Source organism: Malaclemys terrapin, chromosome 15, assembly GCF_027887155.1.
Source record: "Malaclemys terrapin pileata isolate rMalTer1 chromosome 15, rMalTer1.hap1, whole genome shotgun sequence".
NCBI lineage: Eukaryota > Metazoa > Chordata > Testudines > Emydidae > Malaclemys > Malaclemys terrapin.
The window spans coordinates 11,981,622-12,005,498 of record NC_071519.1 but is presented as its reverse complement, the minus strand read 5'-3'; the positions used below and the strand labels follow the sequence as shown (position 1 = coordinate 12,005,498).

At 48.3% G+C, this 23,877-nt stretch overlaps 1 protein-coding gene across 1 annotated transcript; it reads right to left on the bottom strand.

The window, feature by feature from the left end:
* Window positions 1–933: 933 nt before the first annotated feature.
* On the bottom strand, window positions 934–20,314 carry LOC128822999 (zinc finger protein 420-like). Its single transcript, XM_054004980.1, has 3 exons — window positions 20,192–20,314; window positions 3,144–3,257; window positions 934–2,741 (listed from the first exon to the last, which is right to left on the bottom strand). Exons 1-3 carry the CDS (start codon window positions 20,223–20,225, stop codon window positions 1,018–1,020), a joined length of 1,872 nt encoding a protein of 623 aa, XP_053860955.1. The 5' UTR covers window positions 20,226–20,314; the 3' UTR covers window positions 934–1,017.
* Window positions 20,315–23,877: the final 3,563 nt, after the last annotated feature.

Sequence of the window (23,877 nt, the reverse complement as noted above, 5' to 3'; positions counted from 1 at the left end):
TTTTTCTACCATTCCTCCTGCCTTTTTGTTGCATCTCACTATATTCTAAATAAGAAAACTGGTAGAAAAAAACTACCTGCTATTCAGCACAACCACAAACAATGTCAGAACAACTGGGAATAAGAATCTTGTCCCAACCAGGAAATCCGATGACTAACATTCATTTTGCAATGCAAAGCTCAGGGTTTATCTAGACTAGGAAGAGTGATGGAGATCAGGTGAGCACAAGGGGAAAGATAACCACAACCACCGCAGCTGGGTTATGTCTGCCCTGAAAAGATAGTTGTGTTTTTACATCAAAATAGCTAATTTGAGCAATTTAGGCCGTGTCTATATTAGAGACCTTACAGCGGCACAGCTGGATTGATGCAGTCACGCTAGTGTAAAATCTCTTGTGTAGTCGCTCTATGCTGGCGGGAGAGAGCTGTCCCGTTGACATAATTAAACCACCCCCATCGAGTGGCGATAGCTATATGCGCGGGAGAAGCTCTTCCACTGACATAGCGCTGTGTATACACTGCCAATTATGCCGGCAAAACTTATGTTACTCGGGGTGTGTGGTTTTTTCACACCCCTGAGCAACATAAGTTTTGCTGACATACGTGGTAGTGTAGACATGTCCTAACTCAATGTACAGTTCTAGTGGAGACAAGGCACAGATAGTTTTTATCTCACTGTAGCTAGATGAGGTCAACCCTCTCTCTCCCAACTTGGACTGATGGACATTTCTGCCAGGAGGAACACACATTTCCATAACTCATAAGACAAAAGGAGTTGATAGAAAGGATCGCAAGGATTCACCCCAAAGTAAGGTGAGCTGCAAAAGATAGAAGGTGGCAACTCACCAGAAGGGAGCTGAGAGACAACAGTAAAGGAAATGGTGCAATCAACCTTAAAGACCAATATGTGGGAATTAGCCAATGTATTAAAAACACCAAACAACCAACCCAACAAAAAACCCATAACAAAAAAGAAACAAAAAATCTTTGGGCAGCCCTACTGAATACAAGCATAGTGTTATTCGCGTGTGTGGATTCTCTGATGTGAGACAAGCTGTGAGCTATAACTGAAGCCTTTACCGCACTGAGGGCATCTGAAGGGTTTCTCTCCAGTGTGGATTCTCTGATGTATGATAAGCTCGGAGCTCCGAATGAAGCTTTTCTCGCACTCACAGCAAGTGTAGGGTCTTTCTCCTGTGTGGATTCTCTTATGTATGATGAGCTCTGAGCTCCGACTGAAGCTTTTCCCACAGTCAGGGCAGCTATAGGGTGTTTCCCCTGTGTGGATTCTGTGATGTGCAGCAAGGTTTGATCGCCGATTGAAGCTTTTCCCACACTCAGGACATGTGTATGGTTTCTCTCCCGTATGGATTCTCTGATGTGTGATAAGGTTTGAGTGCCAACTGAAGCTTTTCCCGCACTCAGGGCACGTGTAGGGGGTCTCCCCTGTGTGGCTTCTCTGATGTGTGATCATCTGTGAACTATCAGTGAAGCTTTTCCCACACACAGGGCATGAGTAGGGTCTTTCTCCTGTGTGGATTCTCCGATGTGAGACAAGATGTGAGCTGTAACGGAAGCCTTTCCCGCACTCAGGGCATCTATAGGGTCTCTCTCCAGTGTGGATTCTCTGGTGCTTACTAAGATCTGAGCTCCGAGTGAAACTTTTCCCGCACTCTGGGCACGCGTAAGGTCTCTCTCCTGTGTGGATTCTCTGATGTCTGATCAGCTCTGAGCTCCGACTGAAGCTTTTCCCACAATCACAGCATGTGTAGGGTTTCTCACCTGTGTGGCTTCTATGATGCATGATAAGGTTTGAGCTACGACTGAAGCTTTTCCCACACTCAGGACATGTGTACGGTTTCTCTCCCGTATGGGTTCTCTGATGTGTGATAAGCTGTGAACTATGACTGAAGCTTTTCCCGCACTCAGGGCACAAATAGGATCTCTCTCCTGTGTGGATTCTCCGATGTGAGACCAGCTGTGACTTAGAACTTAAGCTTTTCCCGCACTCAGGGCATGAATAGGGTCTCTCTCCTGTGTGGATTCTCTGATGCGAGACAAGCTGTGAGCTAGAAGTGAAGCCTTTCCCGCACTCAAGGCATGAGTAGGGTCTCTCTCCTGTGTGGATTCGTCGATGTGTGACAAGCTGTGAGCTATAAATGAAGTCTTTCCCGCACTCAGTACATCTGAAGGGTCTCTCTCCAGTGTGGATTCTCTGGTGCTTATTAAGCTCTGAGCTCCGAATGAAGCTTTTCCCACAATCACAGCAAGTGTAGGGTCTTTCTCCTGTGTGGATTCTCCTATGCATCATAAGCTCTGAGCTCCGACTGAAGCCTTTCCCACACTCATGGCAAGTGTAGGGTTTCTCCCCTGTGTGGATTCTGTGATGTGTGATAAGGTTTGAGCTGCGACTGAAGCTTTTCCCACACTCGGGGCATGCGTATGGTCTCTCTCCAGTGTGGATTCTCTGATGTATGATAAAGACTGAGTTATGTTTGAAGGTTTTCCCACACTCCAGGCAGATGTACGGTGTTTCTCCTGTGTTGATTCTCTCATGTCTAATAAGGTCTGAGCCTCTACTGAACTTTTTCTCTGATCTGTTCTGACTCTCACAGGCGTTTGCCTGTGCACAACTCCAGGAAACATTCCCTTTGGATCTTTCTGAGAACGTCCCCTGTGCTTCTACTTGCTCAGCATCGTCTTGTTGAGGATTCTCCTCCTCATTCGCCATCCCATCATCTGCTAGGATAGAGAGAGAAACCAGACATAGGTCACTCCCTTTGCCAGAGGAAAAGGGAACCTCAGAGAGAGGAATGGAAGAAAGGGGGGAACAAACGAAAGTAAGTGATGGAGAGATCAAACAAAGAAAGAGCTAAATCTCCCCCAAACCTTTCCCCAAAGGAGAGAGAGGAGGGGATCAATTCTGGGTCTAAATCTCAACCAAACACTCAGGGAGAAAGCAGAGTGGGAAGGGAGCTACTGTCAGTCAGGACAGGTAGGAAGCCGTAAGTGAAGTCTGCCATGAGGATGCCACACCTCCTGAGAACAATCCTGAACTCAGAGAGCTCTCAAGGGCTTTGTAGGAATCCCAAATATTTCCTTAATTCAGGGACAGATTTTGAGTTGGTTTAACTGATTCCTCACCTATGCAGGTATCTCTCAGGGTCTCTCTTTCCTCAGAGTCCTGGAGGTCTGGGACCCATGGCTCCTCCCCTCGGTCCAGCCAGGAGATCTCATCAGGTTTGGAAACTGGAAACCCTGCACAAGTGACAGAAAACGAGTGAGATCAACTGAATTTGTGGGATACTTGTGTCACATTCTGGGGGTGCAATCCAGACGCCCGAAAGGTTGTGTCACCACCTGCCCTGTAAACCTGGGTTCCTCACAATGCTTTGCTGTTGTAGCTGCTAACCTGGGCCGCTGAGAAACAGCCTACCAGAGTGCAGGTCACACCCTGAGTGTTTGTGTAAGGCTACAGCCCTGGCCCAGCAGCCTGTCAGCAACATTCCAGTCCCACTCTGGCCTCCACCAGCCTGGGTTACGATGTGCAGGGTGGCCCCAACACACTCCCCGGCCCAAATTTTCCCCAAAACGCGTGTTCTGCACTGGCCAGCCCTCTCCTGGACAGTTCACATAAGAGGTCTTTTGCCAATCAAGGGACCAATATTTAAGAATTTGCTACTTTAACTGGAGTTAGCAAACACTTCAGTTTGAACACAACACTGGATTCGTTAACTACAAAGAGAGAGATTTGAAATGAGTACAAGCATAAAGTATTAAAAAGTCAGAAATGGTTACAAGAGCAAGAAAGATAAAATGTTTTCTAAAACTTAACACGCACAACTTCGTTCAAGGTAAAATCCTTAGCACATGTTCCCAGGATTGACCAAATTGTCAGGTCAGGATCTCCACCAAAGTCAAAGGACTGGTTCCTTTGTCTTCTTCCCCTGCCCCCTCCCCGCCCTTAAACCTAATAAGTGCCTTGGGGTGTTTTTGCCCCTCTCTTTTATAGTCCAGTCACCCTCTGAAGTGGATTCTACTCAGGATTGCCCCTCAAAGCAAAGTTTATTCAAACAGCAAAGAAGGTGACCTGGAGTCTAGCGGTGAAGGTGGAGCCAGGCTCATTTGTCTCCCTTGCGTATGCTGAAATGCAGATTTGCTTTTGCTCCTGCCATTTCCTCCTCTTGCTGTCTCAAGGACCCTATTACTTATATGCCAGCTGAGGTAAGCACACAGTCCATTGTTTAGGTTAGACTGGGTTAACAGCTTTTGCCTAGTCATGGCTGTGTGGGTTTGAACATCTACTATTATCATCATACAGGCGGAATTCATAACTTTGCATACAATGTTGTTGCAAACATTTCAAGGCATAAAGTCAGACAGGTTACAAGAAAAATACAGATAAAATGCTTACTAACATTTACTTTAAAAACTATCTTAGTTGCAGAGCAAACTTTCTCACCACATGTTTTAGCAGATTACTAACAAAACTCTCAGGTCAGAAACCCTCCGTCAGCATACAGCCACTCTTTCTTTTTATTTTCTCAGGTGCAGGGAATCAGATGGGCAGGGAGAAGGGAAGGTGCCTGGGGGTGTTTGTCATTCCTTTTTATAGTTTTGGTCCCCCTCTTGAAAAACATTTATAGCTGAGAACCAGGAGACAGAGTCCATGTGGAAGGATATTCCCTGTTGTTTTTTTCCCCCCACCTCTTTGAGCTTCCTTTGTTTTCCCTTCCAGTTCGATGACTCTGTTTCCTGCTTAAATGCAAATTAAGGCAAACACACATCCCTTTATTTAGGAGTGACCTCTTTGCCACTTGGCGTGGAGAGCTCACCTCGCATCTTTCCAGCTGATCATGGCGGCTCCACATGGCAAACACTCTCCCGCTTGGACCAATGTGGAGCTGTTGGATCTGCTCAGTATATGGGGAGAGGAGGCTGTCCAGACCCAGCTGTGCTCCAGCCATAGGAACTTTGATACCTACGGGCACATTTCTCTTGGCTTGTGTGAGAAGAGCTAATAATTGGGACACGGTGCCATGCAGAGTGAAGATAAAGGAGCAGAGGCAGGCGTACCAGAAGGCAAGGGAAGCAAACTGTTGCTCTGGTGCTGCACCATAGACCTGCCAGTTCTATAAGAAGCTAGACACTATCCTTGGCTGCAACCCCACCTCCACCGCCAAGAGCCCTGTGGATACTTTGGCGTGGCTGAACGCAGCATCAAGTGGACCTAACGCTGATGACGAAGTCATGGATGAGGAGGTGGAGTTAGCAGATGATGTGTAGCCCACGGCTGGGTCATCATGTGGGATGGCGAGTCATTCTGGAGGTGTCTAGCCAGTCCCAGGAGTCCCACTCTAATGAGCAAGACGCAGGAGAAGAGACCCCTGGTAAGTGATTTTTGGAGTTGATGCTGCACGGTTATGACGGCCAACTTTCCTTTGCTTTGTGTAGTGCGGAAGTGGGTGAGGGGATAGAAATGTACAAGAAAGTGTTTCTGTGTGCTTGGTATGTTACAAGATGTGTATTTTACTGTAATGATTCGATGTTGTGTGTGAACTAACAATCATGCATTTAGGTAATTCTTGTTCTTCTGCAGATATGACCTTCAGGGGAAGCCTCCTACACACTGGTGGACTGCCTCTGCCAGATAAGTGACCAAGACAGAGCAAAGACGACATATTTTGGGAGGTGCTACAATCCCTCCTTGTGATTTTCTGCCCCGTCCCCCAGGCTTCACAAAACATGGTTGTAGTTTGGGGGGCAGGGGTCAGCAGTGACCTCAGAAACGGCAAACCTCAGGCACTGGAGAGCAGCAACAGCAGCAGAGGGTTGGGGGGAGGAGTGGGGGAAGGAAAATGTTGTACTGGTCACATGCCATCACAAGCATACATACACATCTGAGCCACTTCTGCTAAGACTTGCAGTTTGGGACGGGGAAGGCTGGTCCCCAACATTCAGACAACATCCATGTAACAAAGGGGAGGTGGGCATGGCCCCCTAGCCACCTCCGGTTCCACTGCGGGTGACCCCCCTCCCACTGCAGATGGTCCAGCGCCCCTGCGCCATACTCAGCATAGGTGGGACTGCAAACCGGTTCAGTAAATACCTTGTAGAAATGAAAATGTTCCACTTTATACTGGCATGGATTCAGGGGAGTGATTTTTATATAGCAATTCTGCACTACAGCCTGGGTCTGCCCTGACAATGGTTCCTTTGTGCTTTGCATGTGTTATAGCTGAAAGTGTGGCCTTCAACTCTTCCTCCACACTGGCGGAGAGGCTCTCCCAGACAAGATGGAGGCAAAAGAGAACATGTGATATGTTTAATGAGATAATGAATGCCTCTGGAACAGTGGACACAGAACATAAGAATGGCTGTACTGGGTCAGACCAAAGGTCCATCCAGCCCAGTATCTGGTCGGCCAATGCCAGGTGCCCCAGAGGGAGTGAGCCTAACAGGTAATGATCAAGTGATCTCTCTCCTGCCACCCATCTCCACCCTCTGACAAACAGAGGCTATGGACACCATTCCTTACCCATCCTGGCTAACAGCCATAAATGGACTTAACCTCAATGAAATTTATCTAGTTCTCTTTTAAACCCTATTATAGTCCTAGCCTTCACAACCTCCTCAGGCAAGGAGTTCCATGGTTGACTGTGCTCTGTGTGAAGAACAACTTCCTTTTATTTGTTTTAAACCTGCTGCCTATTAATTTGATTTGGTGGCCCCTAGTTCTTATATTATGGGAACAAGTAAATAACTTTTCCTTATTCACTTTCTCCACCCCACTCATGATTTTATATATCTCTATCATATCTCCCCTTAGTGTCCTCTTTTGCAAGCTGAAAAGTCCTAGTCTCATTAATCTCTCCTCATATGGGACCCATTCCAAATCCCTAATCATTTTAGTTACCCTTCTCTGAACCTTTTCTAATGCCAGTATATCTTTTTTGACATGAGAAGACCACATCTGTATGCAATATTCAAGATGTGGGCGTACCATGGATTTATATAAGGGCAATATGATATTCTCTGTTTTATTCTCTATCCCTTTTTTAATGATTCCTAACATCCTGTTTGTTTTGACTGCCACTGCACACTGTGTGGACGTCTTCAGAGAACTATCCACGACGGCTCCAAGATCTCTTTCCTGATTAATTGTAGCTAAATTAGCCCCCATCATATTGTATGTATAGAATGCATTACTTTACATTTATCCACATTACATTTCATTTGCCATTTTGTTGCCCAATCACTTAGTTTTGTGAGATCTTTTTGAAGTTCATCACAGTCTGCTTTGGTCTTAACTATCTTGAGCAGTTTAGTATCGTCTGCAAACTTTGCCACCTCACTGTTTACCCCCTTCTCCAGATCATTTATGAATAAGTTGAATAGGATTGGTCCTAGGATTGACCCTTGGGGAACACCACTAGTTACCCCTCTCCATCCTGAGAATTTACAATTCATTCCTACCCTTTGTTCCCTGTCTTTTAACCAGTTCTCAATCCATGAAAGGATCTTCCCTCTTATCCCATGACAACTTAATTTATGTAAGAGCCTTTGGTGAGGGACCTTGTCAAAGGCTTTCTGGAAATCTAAGTACATTACATCCCCTGGATCCCCCCTGTCCACATGGTTGTTGATCCCTTCAAAGAACTCTAATAGATTAGTAACACGCAATTTCCCTTTACTGAAACTATGTTGACTTTTGCCCATCATTTTATGTTCTTCTATGTGTCTGACAATTTTATTCTTTACTATGGTTTCAGCTAATTTGCCCAGCAAAAGGGCATGGAGGATTGCTCTCAGAAAAAATGGACATGGCGTTCATCCCAGGAGAATGACCATGGCACACCACAGGAGATGCTGGGGATTCCGAAGGAACAGAGACATTTTGAGGCAGCTGGTTGACCTTCGGGAGAAAACCCGAGGTTCGACTCCCTCTTTAGCCCCTGTAGAGCAACATTCCAACATCACTGTACTTCCCCTACTCCCCTACCACACCTCCCACTAGGCAAGGGGGGCACTGCAATATCCCTTCCACTCAGTCCCAGAGGAGGCTGCCAAGAATAACAGCTGCACAAATGCTGATGTATGACAGGCAAGGCCACTGTGCTTTTAAAGAAAAGATGAATATGTTTTCCCAATTTTATTCCATCATCTTTCCAAGATTTAATTCTTGGACAGATCTTTCAGTGTTCATATCTATGTGCAATAAAAGTATGTCTTGAAAATAAAATCATCTTTATTCATTCAAAGCAAGGGGGGGAAGATATGTATGAGAACAAAACAGCAGTCAAAGCAAGTTTCAGACGATGGGTAAGCAGGATACAGAATAGCAGCGTGCATTATTGTGGGTCATTACTAAACTGGGGTTTCAAATGCTCCCTGAGACACATTGCTCCACACTGAGCTCTTCTTAGAGCCCTGGTATTTGGCTGCTCAAAATTAGCAGATAGGGGTGGGGTGTGGAGGAAACTTCTCTCCCTTTGCTTCACATATATTATGAAGATAACAACAAGCAGCTATAATCATGGGGATTTCCCCCCACATCCCCACAGGGTCTAACCTAGTGAGCAAACTGCACCAGCGACCCTTCAAACGGCCGAAGTCACATTCAGCCACCATTCTGCACTTGCTGAACCTATTATTGAACCGATCTTTGCTGCTGGCCAGGTGTCCGGCTTCATGAGTCGCAGGAATAAGGGTTAGGCTGTGTCTCCCAGTATCACTATTGGCATTTCAATGTCACGATGGGTGCTTTTGCAGTCTGGAAAGAAAGTCCCTGCTTGCAGCTTTCTGAACAGACCTATGTTCTTAAAGATGTGCGTCATGCACCTCCCCAGACCATCCCACGTTCATGTCAGTAAAATGCCCCCGCTGATTCACCAGCGCTTGCAACACCATAGAAAAGTATCTCTCTCTGTTTATGTACTCTGTGGCAATCTGGTCTGGTGCCAAGATAGGGATATGTGTGCCATCTATCACCCCACTGCAGTTAGGGTCCCCCCATTGCGGCAAAATAGAAATTGTCATTTGTATGATACCATACTACGACTCTTAGGCCTGGTCTACACTAGGCGTTTATGTCGAAGTTATCGCCGTTACATCGAATTAACCCTGCACCCGTCCACACTGCGATGCTATTTAGTTCGACATAGAGGTCTCTTTAATTCGACTTCTGTACTCCTCCCCGACGAGGGGAGGAGCGCTAAATTCGACATGGTCATGTCCAATTAGGCTAGGTGTGGATGGAAATCGACGCTAATAGCTCCGGGAGCTATCCCACAGTGCACCACTCTGTTGACGCTCTGGACAGCAGTACGAGCTCGGATGCTCTGACCAGCCACACAGGAAAAGCCCCAGGAAAATTTGAATTTGAATTCCTTTTCCTGTCTGGCCAGTTTGAATCTCATTTCCTGTCTGGACATCGTGGAGATCACAGCAGCACTGGCAACGATGCAGAGCTCTCCAGCAGTGATGGCCGTGAAGTCTGTGAATAGAAAGAGGGCCCCAGCATGGACTGATCGGGAAGTCTTGGATCTCATCGCTGTGTGGGGCAAGGAGTCTGTGCTTTCCGAGCTGCGATCCAAAAGACGGAATGCAAAGATCTACGAGAAGATCTCTAAAGACATGTCAGAGAGAGGATACAGCCGGGATGCAACGCAATGCCGCGTGAAAATCAAGGAGCTGAGACAAGGCTACCAGAAGACCAAAGAGGCAAACGGACGCTCCGGATCCCATCCCCAGACATCCCGTTTCTACGAGGCACTGCATTCCATCCTCGGTGCGGCCGCCACCACTACCCCACCACTGACCGTGGACTCTGAGGATGGGATAGTGTCCACGGCCGGTTCCTCGGACATGTTAGGGGACGGGGAAAATGAGGAAGGAGATGAGGAGGGCGAGGCAGTGGGCAGCGCTCACAACGCTGATTTCCCCGACAGACAGGATCTCTTCATCACCCTTACAGAGATCCCCTACCAAGTGTCCCCAGCCGTTACCCCGGACACAGAATCTGGGGAAGGATCATCCATTAAGTGTTGTAAACATCTAAACATTTATTTTTAACAGAACAGGAATATTAACAATTAAAAGAATGGGTTGTTCATGATTACTTTGCCCTAGGCGCTTAACGGTTCAGTCATGGGCAGTGCAAGTTTTGAAAAAAAATCTAGCAATGTCCGGTTTTCCGTGATTGTCCTGCCCAAGCCGCCCTACTGTTTATTCCCTACTACTGCAGCTACAGTAAAATGCGGTCTATATGTCCGGGGATAGAGCAGTAATCCTCCTGGGACATCTCGATGAAGCTCTCCTGGAGGTAATTGGAAAGCCGTTGCATGAGGTTCCTGGGGAGAGCGGCCTTATTGGGTCCTCCGAAGTACGACACGTTGCCGCGCCACGAGACTATCAAGTACTCAGGAATCATTGCTCTGCACAGCAGGACGGCATACGGCCCTGGTCTTTGGAGGCTTTCCCGGAGCATTCTCTCTCTCTCGCTCTCAGAGATCCTCATCAGGGTGATGTCGCCCATGGTGACCTGCTTTGAATTAGGTAGGGGAATGTTAGTGTTGGGACTGCTTGACCGTTCCTTTACAGAACTGTAACCGCTGGTTTGCAGCCACGCAGTGGAGGTGGGAGAGGGGCAGCCGAAAGGGATCGTTCCCAGGGACAGCCGCGAGGGGGTGGGACAGGGGCAGAGTTCCCGCTTGCCGGATTGCTGGCAGCAGGGACTGACATTGCTTTAAATGTGAAATGAGGCCAGTGGTAATATAAAAGTTTTAAACTGCCACAGGTCTACGGCTTACCATGTCTGCCTGCAACAGAAATTCCGTTGTGCTGCCCCGCTTCTCAAATGTGCTGTGCAAGACCCCAGGCACTGAATGCGAAGGCCGAGAATTCGACCTTGTGCTGAGTGCGCATGTGATAGGTGCTGTGCATGGTCTTGTTCACAGAGAAAGACTATGTTCTTTGTTCACAACTACATTTATCTTTCTGAGGAATTCACTCCCTTTTTCCCATTTCCACAGCCCCATCTGTGACTGTCTCACAACCTAGCCTGGCATCACACTCCCAGAGGCTAGCGCGGATTAGGCATAGGAAGAAGAGGACACGGGAGGACATGTTCTCGGAGCTTATGGCCTGTTCCCAAGGCCAGGCAGCACAGCAGACCAGTGGCGGGGAACTTGACCCAAATGCACCAAGCAAACATGGATCGGGAGGAGAGGTGGCGGCAGGAAGACCAGCAGGCGACTCAAACGCTGCTTGGACTACTGAGGGAGCAAACAGACACGCTCCGGCGCCTTGTGGATGTTCTGCAGGAACGGAGGCAGGAGGACAGAGCCCCGCTGCAGTCCATCTCTAACCGCCCTCCCCCGCCACCAAGTCCCATACCCACCTCACCCAAAGTGCAAAGAAGGAGAGGCGGCAGAGTCCGTGCTAACTCTCACTCCACCCCTGCAGAGAGCTCGAGTAGCAGAAGGCTCTCATTCCCCAAAATTTGAAAAGTTCTTTCCTTCCCCCCTGACACAAGCCCCCGTCCAAGTTTCACCTCCCAGTTCCATGTGTAGTTGATAATAAAAAATACGTTTCTGTTAACTACTGTTTCAATCATGTTCTTTTGGAGAAGGAGGGGAAAGGGGGTTGGTAATTAGACAGGACAGTCACCTTTGGCAGGGTACATAGGCGGGGGCAGGCACAGCAGCAGGGCACATAAACAGTGCAGTGATGCAGTGACTAGTTACCCTGGTTAGTCTGGGAGGTGGTTTTCATGTTATGTGGTGGGGGGTGGGTTGCTCTGTGACTTTGTGGCGGGGGAGGGCAGTTACAGATCTTAAGCGGCAGTCCTTATGCAGGATCACAGAGCCACGCAGCAGGGGATCTGTAACCGTCCTCCCCCTGCCACAAAGTCACATAGCCCCCCCATACACACAGTCCCGATCAGGAGGGGTGACAGGCTCCGTTGAAACAACCATCCCACCGCAGCGGAGCCTGTCAATCCTTGAGTTTAGAAGCTTCATTCGCGTCACTACACTACACCCGCTCCGCACCACAGTCTGCGTCCCAGTTTTAAAAAATTCCCGCGAAAACAGTAGTAAAGAAAATGGTGTGCATTAACAAAGTAGAACTATTTTTATTTCGACACGTGTGTTGGAGGGGGGGTGAAGGGGGTATGTAACTGGATAGGATAGTCAACATTAACTGGGTAAAGAAACGGGGGCAGGTTCAGCTTCTCTGTACACAAACTTTAAAGTCACAGGTTACCCTGCTCACTCAGGAACTTTGCTTTCAAAGCCTCCCGGATGCACAGTGCTTCCCGCTGGTCTCTTCTAATCGCCCGGCTGTCTGGCTGTGCGTAATCAGCAGCCAGGCTATTTTCCTCAACCTCCCACCCCGCCATAAAGGTCTCCCCCTTGCTCTCACAGAGATTGTGGAGCACACAGCAAGCTGCTATAACAATGGGGATATTGGTTTCGCTGAGATCACAGCGAGTCAGTAAGCTTCTCCATCTCCCCTTGAGACGGTCAAAAGCACACTCCACTACCATTCTGCACTTGCTCAGCCGGTAGTTGAAGAGTTCTTTTTCAGTGTCCAGGGCGCCAGTATAGGGCTTCATGAGCCAGGGCATTAGCGGGTAGGCTGGGTCCCCGAGGATGACTATAGGCATCTCCACATCCCCAACAGTTATTTTGTGGTCCGGGAAGTAAATACCTTGTTGCAGCCGTCTAAACAGACCAGAGTTCCTGAAAACACGAGCGTCATGAACCTTGCCCGGCCATCCCACATAGATGTTGGTAAAACGTCCCCTGTGGTCCACCAGTGCTTGCAGCACCATGGAAAAGTAGCCCTTTCGGTTAATGTACTGGCTGGCCTGGTGGTCCGGTGCCAGGATAGGGATGCGAGTTCCATCTATAGCCCCACCACAGTTTGGGAATCCCATCCCTGCGAAGCCATCTATGATCGCCTCCACGTTTCCCAGGGTCACTACCTTTCACAGCAGTACATCAACGATTGCCTTCGCTACTTGCATCACAACAACCCCCACGGTAGATTTGCCCACCCCAAACTGGTTCGCGACTGACCGGTAGCTGTCTGGCGTTGCAAGCTTCCAGAGGGCTATGGCCACTCGCTTCTGGACACTCAGTGCAGCTCGCAACCGGGTGTCATTGCGCTTCAGGGCAGGGGACAGCAACTCAAAGTTCCAGGAAAGTTCCCTTCCGCATGCGAAAGTTTCGCAGCCACTGGGATTCATCCCAGACCTGCAGGACTATGCGGTCCCACCACTCAGTGCTTGTTTCCCGTGCCCAGAATCGCCGTTCCACGGCATCAACATGACCCATTGCCACCGTGATGTCCTCGGCGCTGGGTCCCGTTCTTTCTGAGAGGTCTGTGCTACTCTCAGACTTCAGGCCATCACCGCGGTGCCGTAGCCTCCTCGCCTGACTTTTCTGCATCTGCCTCAGGGAAACCTGTATGATAAGCTGCGAGGCGTTGAGAGCGGCCACAACTGCAGCGATGGTCGCAGCGTGCTCCATGCTCGCAGTGCTGTGGCGTCCGTGCTGTCAATGACTGGAAAAGTGCGCGAACTGATTTCCCGCCGGCGCTTTCAGGGAGGGAGGGCGGGAGTGATGGACGGATGACGACAGTTACCCAAAAGCACCCTCGACACATTTTGTTACCCAGAAGGCATTGCCGGCTACACCCAGAATTCCAACGGGCAGAGGGGACTGCGGGAACTGTGGGATAGCTGACCACAGTGCACCGCTTCGAATGTCGACGCTTTCACCGTTAGTGTGGACTCACAAAGTCGAATTACTGTCCTTAGTGTGGACACACACGTTCGACTTTGCAATATCGATTCCAAAAATTCGATGCAAGTAAAATCTAACTACTCTCGTAGTGTAGACAAGGCCTTACAAGAGGAACTTTAGAACTTAGAAATATTCAGACATGGTGTTTATGGGAATGAGCATATTTCAGAATGCATAGCTTCCAATGCCAGAAGCATTGAGAAATAGATCTTTGCTTCCTTGAAAAGAATTTTTGGGCGCTGACTATATATACTTTTCTGTAACTCTCTATTCAGTGTAAAAATTATAACTCACCCAGAGAAAGAAATGACCTTTGGGGAATAGTTCGTCACGTTTGGGCACCACATTTCAGGAAAGATCTGGACGAACTGGAGAAAGTCCAGAGAAGAGCAACAAAAATGATTAAAGGTCTAGAAAACATGACCTATGAGGGCAAGCTGAAAAAAATAGGTTTGTTTAGTCCGGAGAAGAGAAGACAGAGGGGATATAACAGTTTTCAAGTATATAAAAGGTTGTTACAAGGAGGAGGGAGACAAATTGTTCTCCTTAACCTTTGAGGAGAGGACAAGAAGCAATGGGCTTAAATTGCAGCAAGGGAGGTTTAGATTGGGCATTAGGAAAAACTTCCTAACTGTCAGGGTGGTTAAGCACCAGAATAAATTGCCTATGGAGGTTGTGGAATTTCCATCATTGGACATTTTTAAGAGCAGGTTAGACAAACACAGGCAGGGATGATTAGATAGGGTGACCAGATGTCCCGATTTTATAGGGACAATCCCTATTTTTGGGTCTTTTTCTTATATAGGCTCCTATTACTCACCCCCGTCCCGATTTTTCACTCTTGCTGTCTGGTCGCCCTATGATTAGAGAATATTTAGTCCTGCCATGATTGCAAGGGACTGGACTAGATGACCTCTTGCGGTTCCTTCCTGTCCTACGATTCTGTGAAAGCCATCCAGTATGTCCTACACTTTGCCCAGAGTCACTATTCTTCTTAGCAGAAGGCAATTAATGGCCCTGCCTACTTGAATCGCAGCAACCCCCAGGGTGGATTTACCCACTCCAAACAGATTCCCCAATGACTAGTAGCAGTCTGGAGTCTCAAGCTTCCACACAGCAATCGCCACTCGCTTCTCCACTGTCAGAGCAGGTCTCATTTTCATGTCGCTACACTTCACGGCTGGGGAGAGCTCCGCATACAGTTCCTGGAAAGTGGCCTTGCGCATACAAAAGTTCTGCAGCCACTGCTCGTAATCCCATACCTGAATAAAGATGCAATCCCACTAGTCAGTGCTTGTTTCTCAGGACCGAAACCAGCCCTCCACTATGTTCAGCTGCTGGGCGACTGTTTCGTTCCATGGTTTCCAGCAGTGCTACTTGAAGGACATGGTCATCTTCTGTGCGGTAGTTCCTCTCTCAGTTCTGGAAATATTCTACAGGATAAGGCAGGTGTGGTGTCTGCAACGCTCACCACAATACTGCACAGCTGAGTGGGGTCCATGCTTCTCTGGAGACGGCATACACAAGGCTATGGCAGCCTTTTGAAAAAAAGGTGCAAAATACTATGGGCTGCAGATGCAATCAGGGGAGGGAGAAAACGGCATCATGGGATGTTGGAGCCGTGTTTCCAGTCACCCCTGTGAGAATGTTTTGGTCCCATGAGGCATTGCAAGCCCTTCCCAAAACCCCCTGCGGCGAGTTGCACTGCTCCCTGCATCAATGCAAGCGCTGCTAGTGAGGACGCATTCCACCGACACAAGGAGTGTGGTGTGAACATGCACAACCAGCTTAACTCTGGCGGTAGGATGTTGACTTAAGTTTGTAGTAAAAGACATGACTTACGCCTACACTGCAATGTATACACTACCAAGGGTTAGCAGGACCCAAATCTACACAATCTGAAACTGCCATCCCAGGGTCTGAGTGTCCACACTGCATATTGAACCTAAGTAATAAGAATTTTTGAGCCTAAGTCCCACATAAGGGCTCCAGGATCCACACTGCAATACGCAGACCCAAGTCCAACTAACCATATCCCAGACTTCCTAGGGCCCTCCCAAAATATGGCCACTCCAGCTCATTGTTCCTAGTGCAATGTGGAAAACGTGACTGTCCACCCTTGCACGTTACAGGAAGTTATAGAAACCCACCAACCCATCCTCTTGAGCTGTCATTTTGATCTGCTTGCTCCCAGGAACAGGAGCCAGCAACATGGAGGAGTGGAGCTTCCTTGAGATGCCGGTGGGCATTCCAGCGGTATTTTTTGATCCACTGAAGGTACCTGATGGTGTCAATGACAGAGCAGGAGGTTGACGATACAGACATGGAAGACTGGAATTGGCTGATGCTGCTTGTGACTCTTGCTGTAGGATCTGATGCCCGCTACACAGATCAGCACTTCCGGAGCAGGAGAATAATGTACTAGAGAAGGCTCCTATTCCACCGAGGGTGAGTAACGAGCAGTACCTACATAGGCGGAGGGTGAGAGGAAGACGACGGAACTGTGGAGTGGAGGACCTTTGCACCAAATGAGCTGTCTGCCACAGAACCAAACTCTGTAGCGTAATGAGAAGAAAAGATGTGTATCCACCTCCACATGGTCGCCTCATACATGTCCGTAAGAGGCACGTCATGGAGTGCGGCAGTAGTCCATGTTGGCACGCTCATGGAATAGGCCCATATCCCACCTGGTTGGGACCATCCTGATAATTGACAGCAGAGCTCAATTCACCCTGAGACCCATTTCGAGACTCTCTGGGTGGATATGGCCTGCTCTTTAATTCTCTACGCTATGGCAACACATAGCCGGAGAGATTTCAGGAATGGCTTTGTCCTTTGTAGGTTAAAGACCAGGGCCCTACATATATCAAGGAAGTGAAGCCGCCGTTTCTCATTCAAAGCATGTGATTTGGGAAATCAGGTAGGTTTATGGGTAGGTTGAGATGGAAGCAGGAAACCACCTTTGGTAGAAATTTGGGATGCATGTGAAGTGAGACAGCTCTCTACTTGCATTCAGAAATATAGCTTATGCGCAAATGGTGTTGCATGGAGGACTGCACTGTCGGAACAGGTGGATGGCTCTATGGACTATACAATGTTTCTGAGGAGGTTCATTGGCAAGTGAAAGGAGTCATCTGTCTTTTGACTGAAGAAGTGTGATTCATCAAAAGGGAGATCGTCAATCGTGTTCTGCACTTCTCTAGGGAAACCAGGATTCCCTCCTCATGACGATTCCAGTTGCCAAAATGCACAAGGAAATGTCTGCTGAATCAACCACAGCCTGAAGTATCAACTTTGCGAGCAACTTGCCTTCCTCTAGACTTGATAGGAATTGGCCATGATCTTGTTGAGGTAGCTCATTTGTCATATGTCCATACTGTAAGAAGTCGTATTTGGCCATCACTGCCACGTAGTTTGAGATCCAGAACTGGAGGCCGTCCGAGGAGAAAACCTTTCAACCCACAAGGTCCAGTCTCTTGCCCTCCTTGTCAGCTGGGGTGGAGCGTGGGTGCTGTTGTTTAGCTCACTCCATAGCAGCCTGAATCACCCGGGAATTGGGCAGAGGATGACAGAATAGAAACTTGGAACTCGGGGGGGGAGGAAGGGAGGAGAGCGAGGACACTGTACCTCTTTTCTGTCCCTTTTGGGGTGGGGGTGCACATGGGCAGGGGATGGCACATAGTGTGTGTCTGTTGGAGAGCGTCCTCGTTTGATAGGCCCACCCTGGCCGGTACCAATGCGTGCAAAATGTCCAGTAGGTGGTGCTGCCTGTGCTGCACCTCCTCCAACGGTATTTCGAGAGCATAAACTGTCCTTCATAGCAGCTCTTGAAACTGACAGTAGTAGTCTGGGGGAGAGGAGAGAGTTGATGACACAGCCTCGCCTCGGGATGACGAGAGAAATCCCTCCGGATCTGTCAGTACCATCGGGGCCGGGCTGATTGGGGCATCGTCCAATCCGGATTTCAAACGCCTTCTTGTCGAAGGACAGGTCTGTGTTACAGAAGAGGATTTCCGTGCTGAACAGGACTGTTCTGAAGGCGAATATTGGGGCCACGAGCTCTCATATGGCCAAACCGGTTGTGGTGCCCAGGGACTCAGGTACCAGTTCCTCCTGGATTCAGTCTGATGTACTGGGGGGTTCCGTGGCCAGGATTCAACTGCGTCCCAGGGCTGAGCTCCATGAGGTGCTTCTTGCAAGGGGTGGGTGGGTTGGGGGGGGGATGGGCTCTGTTTTCCCGCGTACGGGCAAGGAAGTAGAGAGAGATGCTGCACCTAGATGTGGTGTGGGTTTCCCACAAGCAGTACAGACAGCATTGGTGCTCGTCGCTGAGGGAGAACAAATGAGGACAGGAAGTGCAGATTTTTAATCCCGTCCTCTTAGTAATAATCCAGCATCCAGACCTGGAGGGGACCCAGATCCTGAGCCTTGCGGAACTTTTAGAAACAAGAAAAATCACTACAGAAACCAAGAAAATCCTGACTATAGAGAATACCCAGACACGGGTGCTGGGGGCGAAGTGGGGAGTTGGGGATTGTTTGGTGGGAAACCGCTGGAATAGTATACCCAGTCCTTAATCCTACAAAACGTTCAAAAACAAGAAAACTACATAAAACAAAGTCCTTGCAATGAGATGCCTGGACCTAGCATAACCCACAGCCATCTTGTAGGCTCAGCCACCATAAGTTGGAAACAAAACTAGAGTCAGGGGAATTCGGCCTTGTCATAGGCAGACAGATAGGAAAGTATTAGCTGCAGCGCTACTAACTGGAGATAGACTGACATTCACAGTGTCCTGAGAATGGGGAGAGAATGGATAAGTTAGCCTTGAGTTTCTGTCTGATAATAAAAAGTAAGAAGTTTTGCTGTTGCTAAAGAAATTTTAAATAAATAGTTAGAAAGTGTACTTTAAATAGGCAGAGAGTCCCAGTCTACTGCTGGTTAAGCAATTCTACCCTGACAGTGTATTCCACTAACAAAGCACAAAGATAAGTAGACACTGAGAAGTTTTAACTAACTTTGAAAAACACAAAAGCTAATGCAATACGTGGTCTTAGGCATGTGAACACCCTTATAGTGAAAATGATTGGTTAGTGTGTTTGCATAGCTATGTCTTAAGTAAAATAATTGGTTAAAGCATAGATAAGAGAAATCCTCATTTTAATTATAATGGGGGTCTGGAGACAGGATCATTGGATCTTAACTCCGAGACACAGCTCAAGACCAAAGGTGCCAGGACTTTTACCCCTGCACGACCATATTGCGCAGAAGACGGAGCAGATGCTGATTGGCCACCGGGAGACGTCCAGCTGTCTTTGCTGGGAGTGGTGAGCATTAGATGCTTGGCGTGGGTATTCTGTTGATGTGTCGCTAATACATACACACACATCTTTAAAGGATATTACTGTGTAAGGCTCTTTCACTGGGAACAGGGATATTGGCCCTGAGCCTAGGGAGGGGTAAAGTTGGGCCTCTGGTCCCTGCGTACACACAAGGATGGGTAGGGGGTGGGAGCGTTAAATTGTGCGGGTTACATCCTGACTAAATAAAGAAAATGCGTCACCAGGGACGAGGGGACAGCAGAAGCTCTGACTTGGACCGGGCAGCGGTGAGAGGGAACTGGAGACGCAGGCAAAACCACAAGGCAACGCAAGGGCGCACACGTGACCCCACACGTGACCCTACGGACACTACTACTATAAAAAGCTCAGCTCTGGGAGCATGTTGCATGCGCATTAGCCACAGTGGAATTCAATAGGGACCATCCCTCAAAGAAGAACCTGCTTTAATCAACACACACGGCATTGACGAAACTCTGTAGTGCAGACGTTGCCATAGTTAGGTCAGCCTAGCCCCCACTATAGACACAGCTGGGTCTGCGGAACAATTCTGGGCTGACCACTTTCAGCTGTAGCGCTTGCAGTGTAGACATGCTTTTAGTTCCAAGCGAGCTCTCTGCGTGAGCCCATGACAGCTCTGTAACAAAAACACCTCATGTGTCCTGGTCTTTACACCCAAATTATAGTAATTTCGAGTACAGAGGGAAACTGAGGGATGTAGTGGAATCACAGAAATATTACCAACATTCCCACATCTATCCACATCCAATGGTCATAGCCCTCAGAGAGAAAGAAAAGGGTAGGGGCTAGATTTTAATGCAGACCATAAGGATAAATTAAAAATATAATTATTTGTTGTGCCATTGGTCATTTAAAATTTGTGTACATCTAAAAATACTGGGATAGGACATAAGCCGCGGGGGGCAAGACATGGAAACCAGTTTACACATGTACAAGGAGTAAAGGTATAGAGTTATTACTACAGAGGTTCTTTAGAGAACCCACAGTTTCCAATAACCAAAGGGACAGGAATGCTTACCCAGCGAGGCCACATTCTCATAGTTCTCCTCCATGACGTCTCTGTAGAGGGCTCTCTGAGCGGGGTCCAGCAGAGCCCACTCTTCCTCGGTGAAATACAGAGCCACCTCCTCGAAGGTCACCAGCCCCTGAAAGAGCAAGAGCCCAACACTTAGTACTTTAGTACGACCCCAGGATTCCTGGGAGAGCAGGAACAGGAAAATGGAAGCTCTGGGAGGGACATGGTCGCACAGTCCCACTCCCACCCTGAGCAGCCAGGAGGCATCAGGTTGAGGGGAGAAAAAGAGAGCCCCTCACGCTGCCCAGTGGGGGCAGGGGTCATCATATTCATCACACACCTACTAACCAGAGGCTGATATAGGAAATGGAGTCACTGGCAGGGTCAGGGACAGCCTCCTGGCAGGAATCCCAATATCCCCCCCATAAAATTATATATAAACAAACACCTGGAAGAAGGAGGAAGTCAACAGGTAAAAATGTGAGAAGCTTGGAATTGTAGAAAATTAATAAGGTGAAGCAAAGCAACAAATGGAGAATCTATGGCCAGCAGAATTAAGGAAATATGAAGGAGGGTTGTGTTTATTTTAGCATATTAATAACAAAAAAAATCCTAACTATGTTATTGGTCCATTACTAGATGGAAAGGACAGAAACATCAATAATAATAATAATACAGAAGAAGTAAAAATGTTCAGTGACTATTTCTCTCCTGGATTTGGGGAAAACAAGCAAATGATGTTGTGATATTTTTATGACAATGACACTCTTCATTAAAATCAGAACTCATGAGGACGTTAAATAGAAGCTCCTAACATCAGACGTTTTTGAAATCAGCAGTTCCAGATATCTTCCATTCAAGAGTTTTAAAAATGCAGGTTGAGGAGCCCTCTGGACCATTAATGCTGTTTTTCAAGAGCTCTTGGAACACTGCGGAAACTCCAGAAGACTGGAAGAAAGCTAAAGTTGCCCCAATATTTACAAAAATTGTAAAAGGGATGACCAGGATAATAGGTCTGACTTCGAACCTGGGAAAGATAATGGGAGGGGGAGGGGGAGAAGGGTTTAATGAATTAAAAGAGGGTAATATAATTCATTCCAATCAACATAAATTTAGGGAAAATAAACCCTCACAAACTAATTGGATTTTTTTTTTTTTTTGGGAAGGAGGTCAGAAGTTTGGTTGATAAAGGAATAGCATTAATGTAACATACTTTGATTTCTCTAAGGTATTTGACTTGGTACAGCATGATACTTAAACTACACCACCACAAAATTAACATGACACATTAACTAGATTCAAAAGCAGCTGATACATTTCAAAATGTAACTGTAAATGGTCACATGGGCATGTTTCCATTGGGGTCCCACAGGGATCGGTTATTGGCCCTCTGCTATTTAACTTGCTTATCAATGACTTGGAAGAGAACATAATATCACTGACGAAGTTTGCTGATGACATAAAGTTTGGAGAGTGGTAAATAATGAAGTGTGTTAGTTGGTTTGGGTTGCAGCACTGGGAAGTTTTTGCAGCCCTGGCCAGGGGGTTATTTCCTGTTCCACAAATAGGGGAAAGTTCCACACGCAAACCCAAGGAGTCTGCTCCTTCAATGTGGGGCCTAATCCGAATTCATTCTGGCAAGTTTGTCCTCTCTCTTTCCCCACCCTGGTTATTTCCTGCCCTCTCCCACCTCCAGCAGCTCCCACCCTCCTGTACATTTACTGCCCATCTCCCTCCAGCCAGAACCCACCACCAGCTCTGTGATAATCCCATACCTCAGCTACCTCCGCTGCAGCCATTGCCTTTCCTCTGGAAGGGTGGGACGATCCAGAGCAAAACATGGACGTTATTCTGTAGCCTGTCGGGGCGAAAAGAACAATTGGAAAGATTTCAGAATGGGCTTTTGTCCATTTCTTCACAGAGCCCCACCAGACTTTTTTCCCTGGAAACTGATATTGTAGGCTCTGCCACACTGGAAAACAGTGACTTTATCAGAGGTAGGTCTTCCCACCAGGATTAAACCCCCCCAGGCCTGGTCTACAAAGACCTGGTCTACACGAGGTCAGCGTAAGCTGCATTGCATTGACTTAGTTGCACATGTATCTGCACTTAAGTTTGTCTCCCACCAGTGTAAACTGTCCATTATGCCAGCACGGTAACACCACCTCCCCAAGCAACGCTGAGCCATGGTCAATGTACTAAGATCAACACAGTGCAAGTGTAAACACTGTGTTACCTGTGCCGACCCTAACAGGTCTCCAGCAGCTATCCCACAATGGCTCAGGGCAACAACTTCCCACCTAAACAATGAGAAACTGCTGCAGATAAAATGGATGGGAAAACACCCCAAAGCTGAGGAGATTTTAAATTGACACTGGACAATTTGAGAGAAAATGGAGAAAAATCTGAGGAGAAAGGAGAATTAGTCAATAATTTGAGAAAATAGGGAATTTACATGGATTTCCTATCCACAATTGATAGTTAGAGAAAAGGGGTACAATTGAGGAGATTGTTGCCAATTTTAGAGGGGGGGGGAAGCAGAGGAGATTTCACCCCCCCTCTCTCTGTAATCTCTGGCCTGTTGAGAGATGGTGAAATCTGCCATGTCAAACTCTCCCCTCCCTCCATCTCTGTCTTCCCCCCCCCCCTTTTCCTTCCTGACACCTCCATCCTCCAGACACACAAAGGGCAAACCCCACTGGGGCCCAGTCTCTTCCCCTCCTGAATCCCCCAGTTTGCTCCCTGGGCAGATCCTGGCAAGAGCTGAGGGCAGCCGCTTCACTGCTGCACAGGCAGCTCCCAACCCTCCCTCAGGGACATTCACAACCAGGGAGCACATACCCAGGGGCTGTGAAATCCGAGGCTCCCGGGACATTTGTACAGAGTCACTTCCCTGCCCAACCCCAGCACTTTCCCTGAGGTCTCTGGCTCAGTGGTGGGTGTTGGCAGAGCCCGGGGCGACTGTAGGGGGCTACTTCCAGCCGCTGGAGAAAGTCTCTCCCCTTGGCTGGGCACCGAAGGCGCTTTAACGAAGGTCTCTCCATGGCACAGACCCTGCTGGGGCAGAGAAGCTGCTCGGCCCAGCGTTCCCAGATCACACTGGAGGCAGCAGCATGTGACCCAAGAAACTCAAACCCAACACTTTGAGTGGAAAGTGAGAGAGAACAGCCTCCCTTCCGTCAGCAACAGCCAGCGCCCCTGGTGACAGTAACTAATGACACCACCTCCCCCATGTTAATCCAGAGTCACGCTGTGTCTTTATTGCAGTGTCAATCCAGACACTGGAGTCAATGAGACTGGAAATGTGGTATAGGAGGGAGGAGCCAAAATCCTTTAAAACACATAATGGGGGATCCCCCCTTCCCCACCACCGCTGCTCCCCACATCTGGGGCAAGGACTCAGGGTGATTTGCCAACCACCGTTTGGGCAGGGATGGGGGTTTGGATGGAAAGTGAGGGAACACGGGGCCATACCTGGATATAACGGGGGCGGGGACGCAGGGCCGGATATAACAGGACGCGGGGCCGGTGTCGGATATAACGGGCGGGGCGGGGCGGGGCGGGGCGGGGGGGGGAGGAGGGACGCGGGGCCGGTGTCGGATATAACGGGGCGGGGGGGGGGGGAGGGGGCGCGGGGCCGGTAACGGATATAACGGCCGAGGGGGGTGAGAGCCCCGGGCGCTGACAGC

Coding starts and splice junctions, on each gene's coding strand:
- LOC128822999 (XM_054004980.1), bottom strand. CDS start 20,225: ATGGAGGAGAACTATGAGAATGTGGCCTCGCTGG. Junction 3,258..20,191: donor TGAGAATGTGGCCTCGCTGG/GTAAGCATTCCT, acceptor TCACTTGTGCAG/GGTTTCCAGTTTCCAAACCT. Junction 2,742..3,143: donor CCTGAGAGATACCTGCATAG/GTGAGGAATCAG, acceptor TCTCTATCCTAG/CAGATGATGGGATGGCGAAT.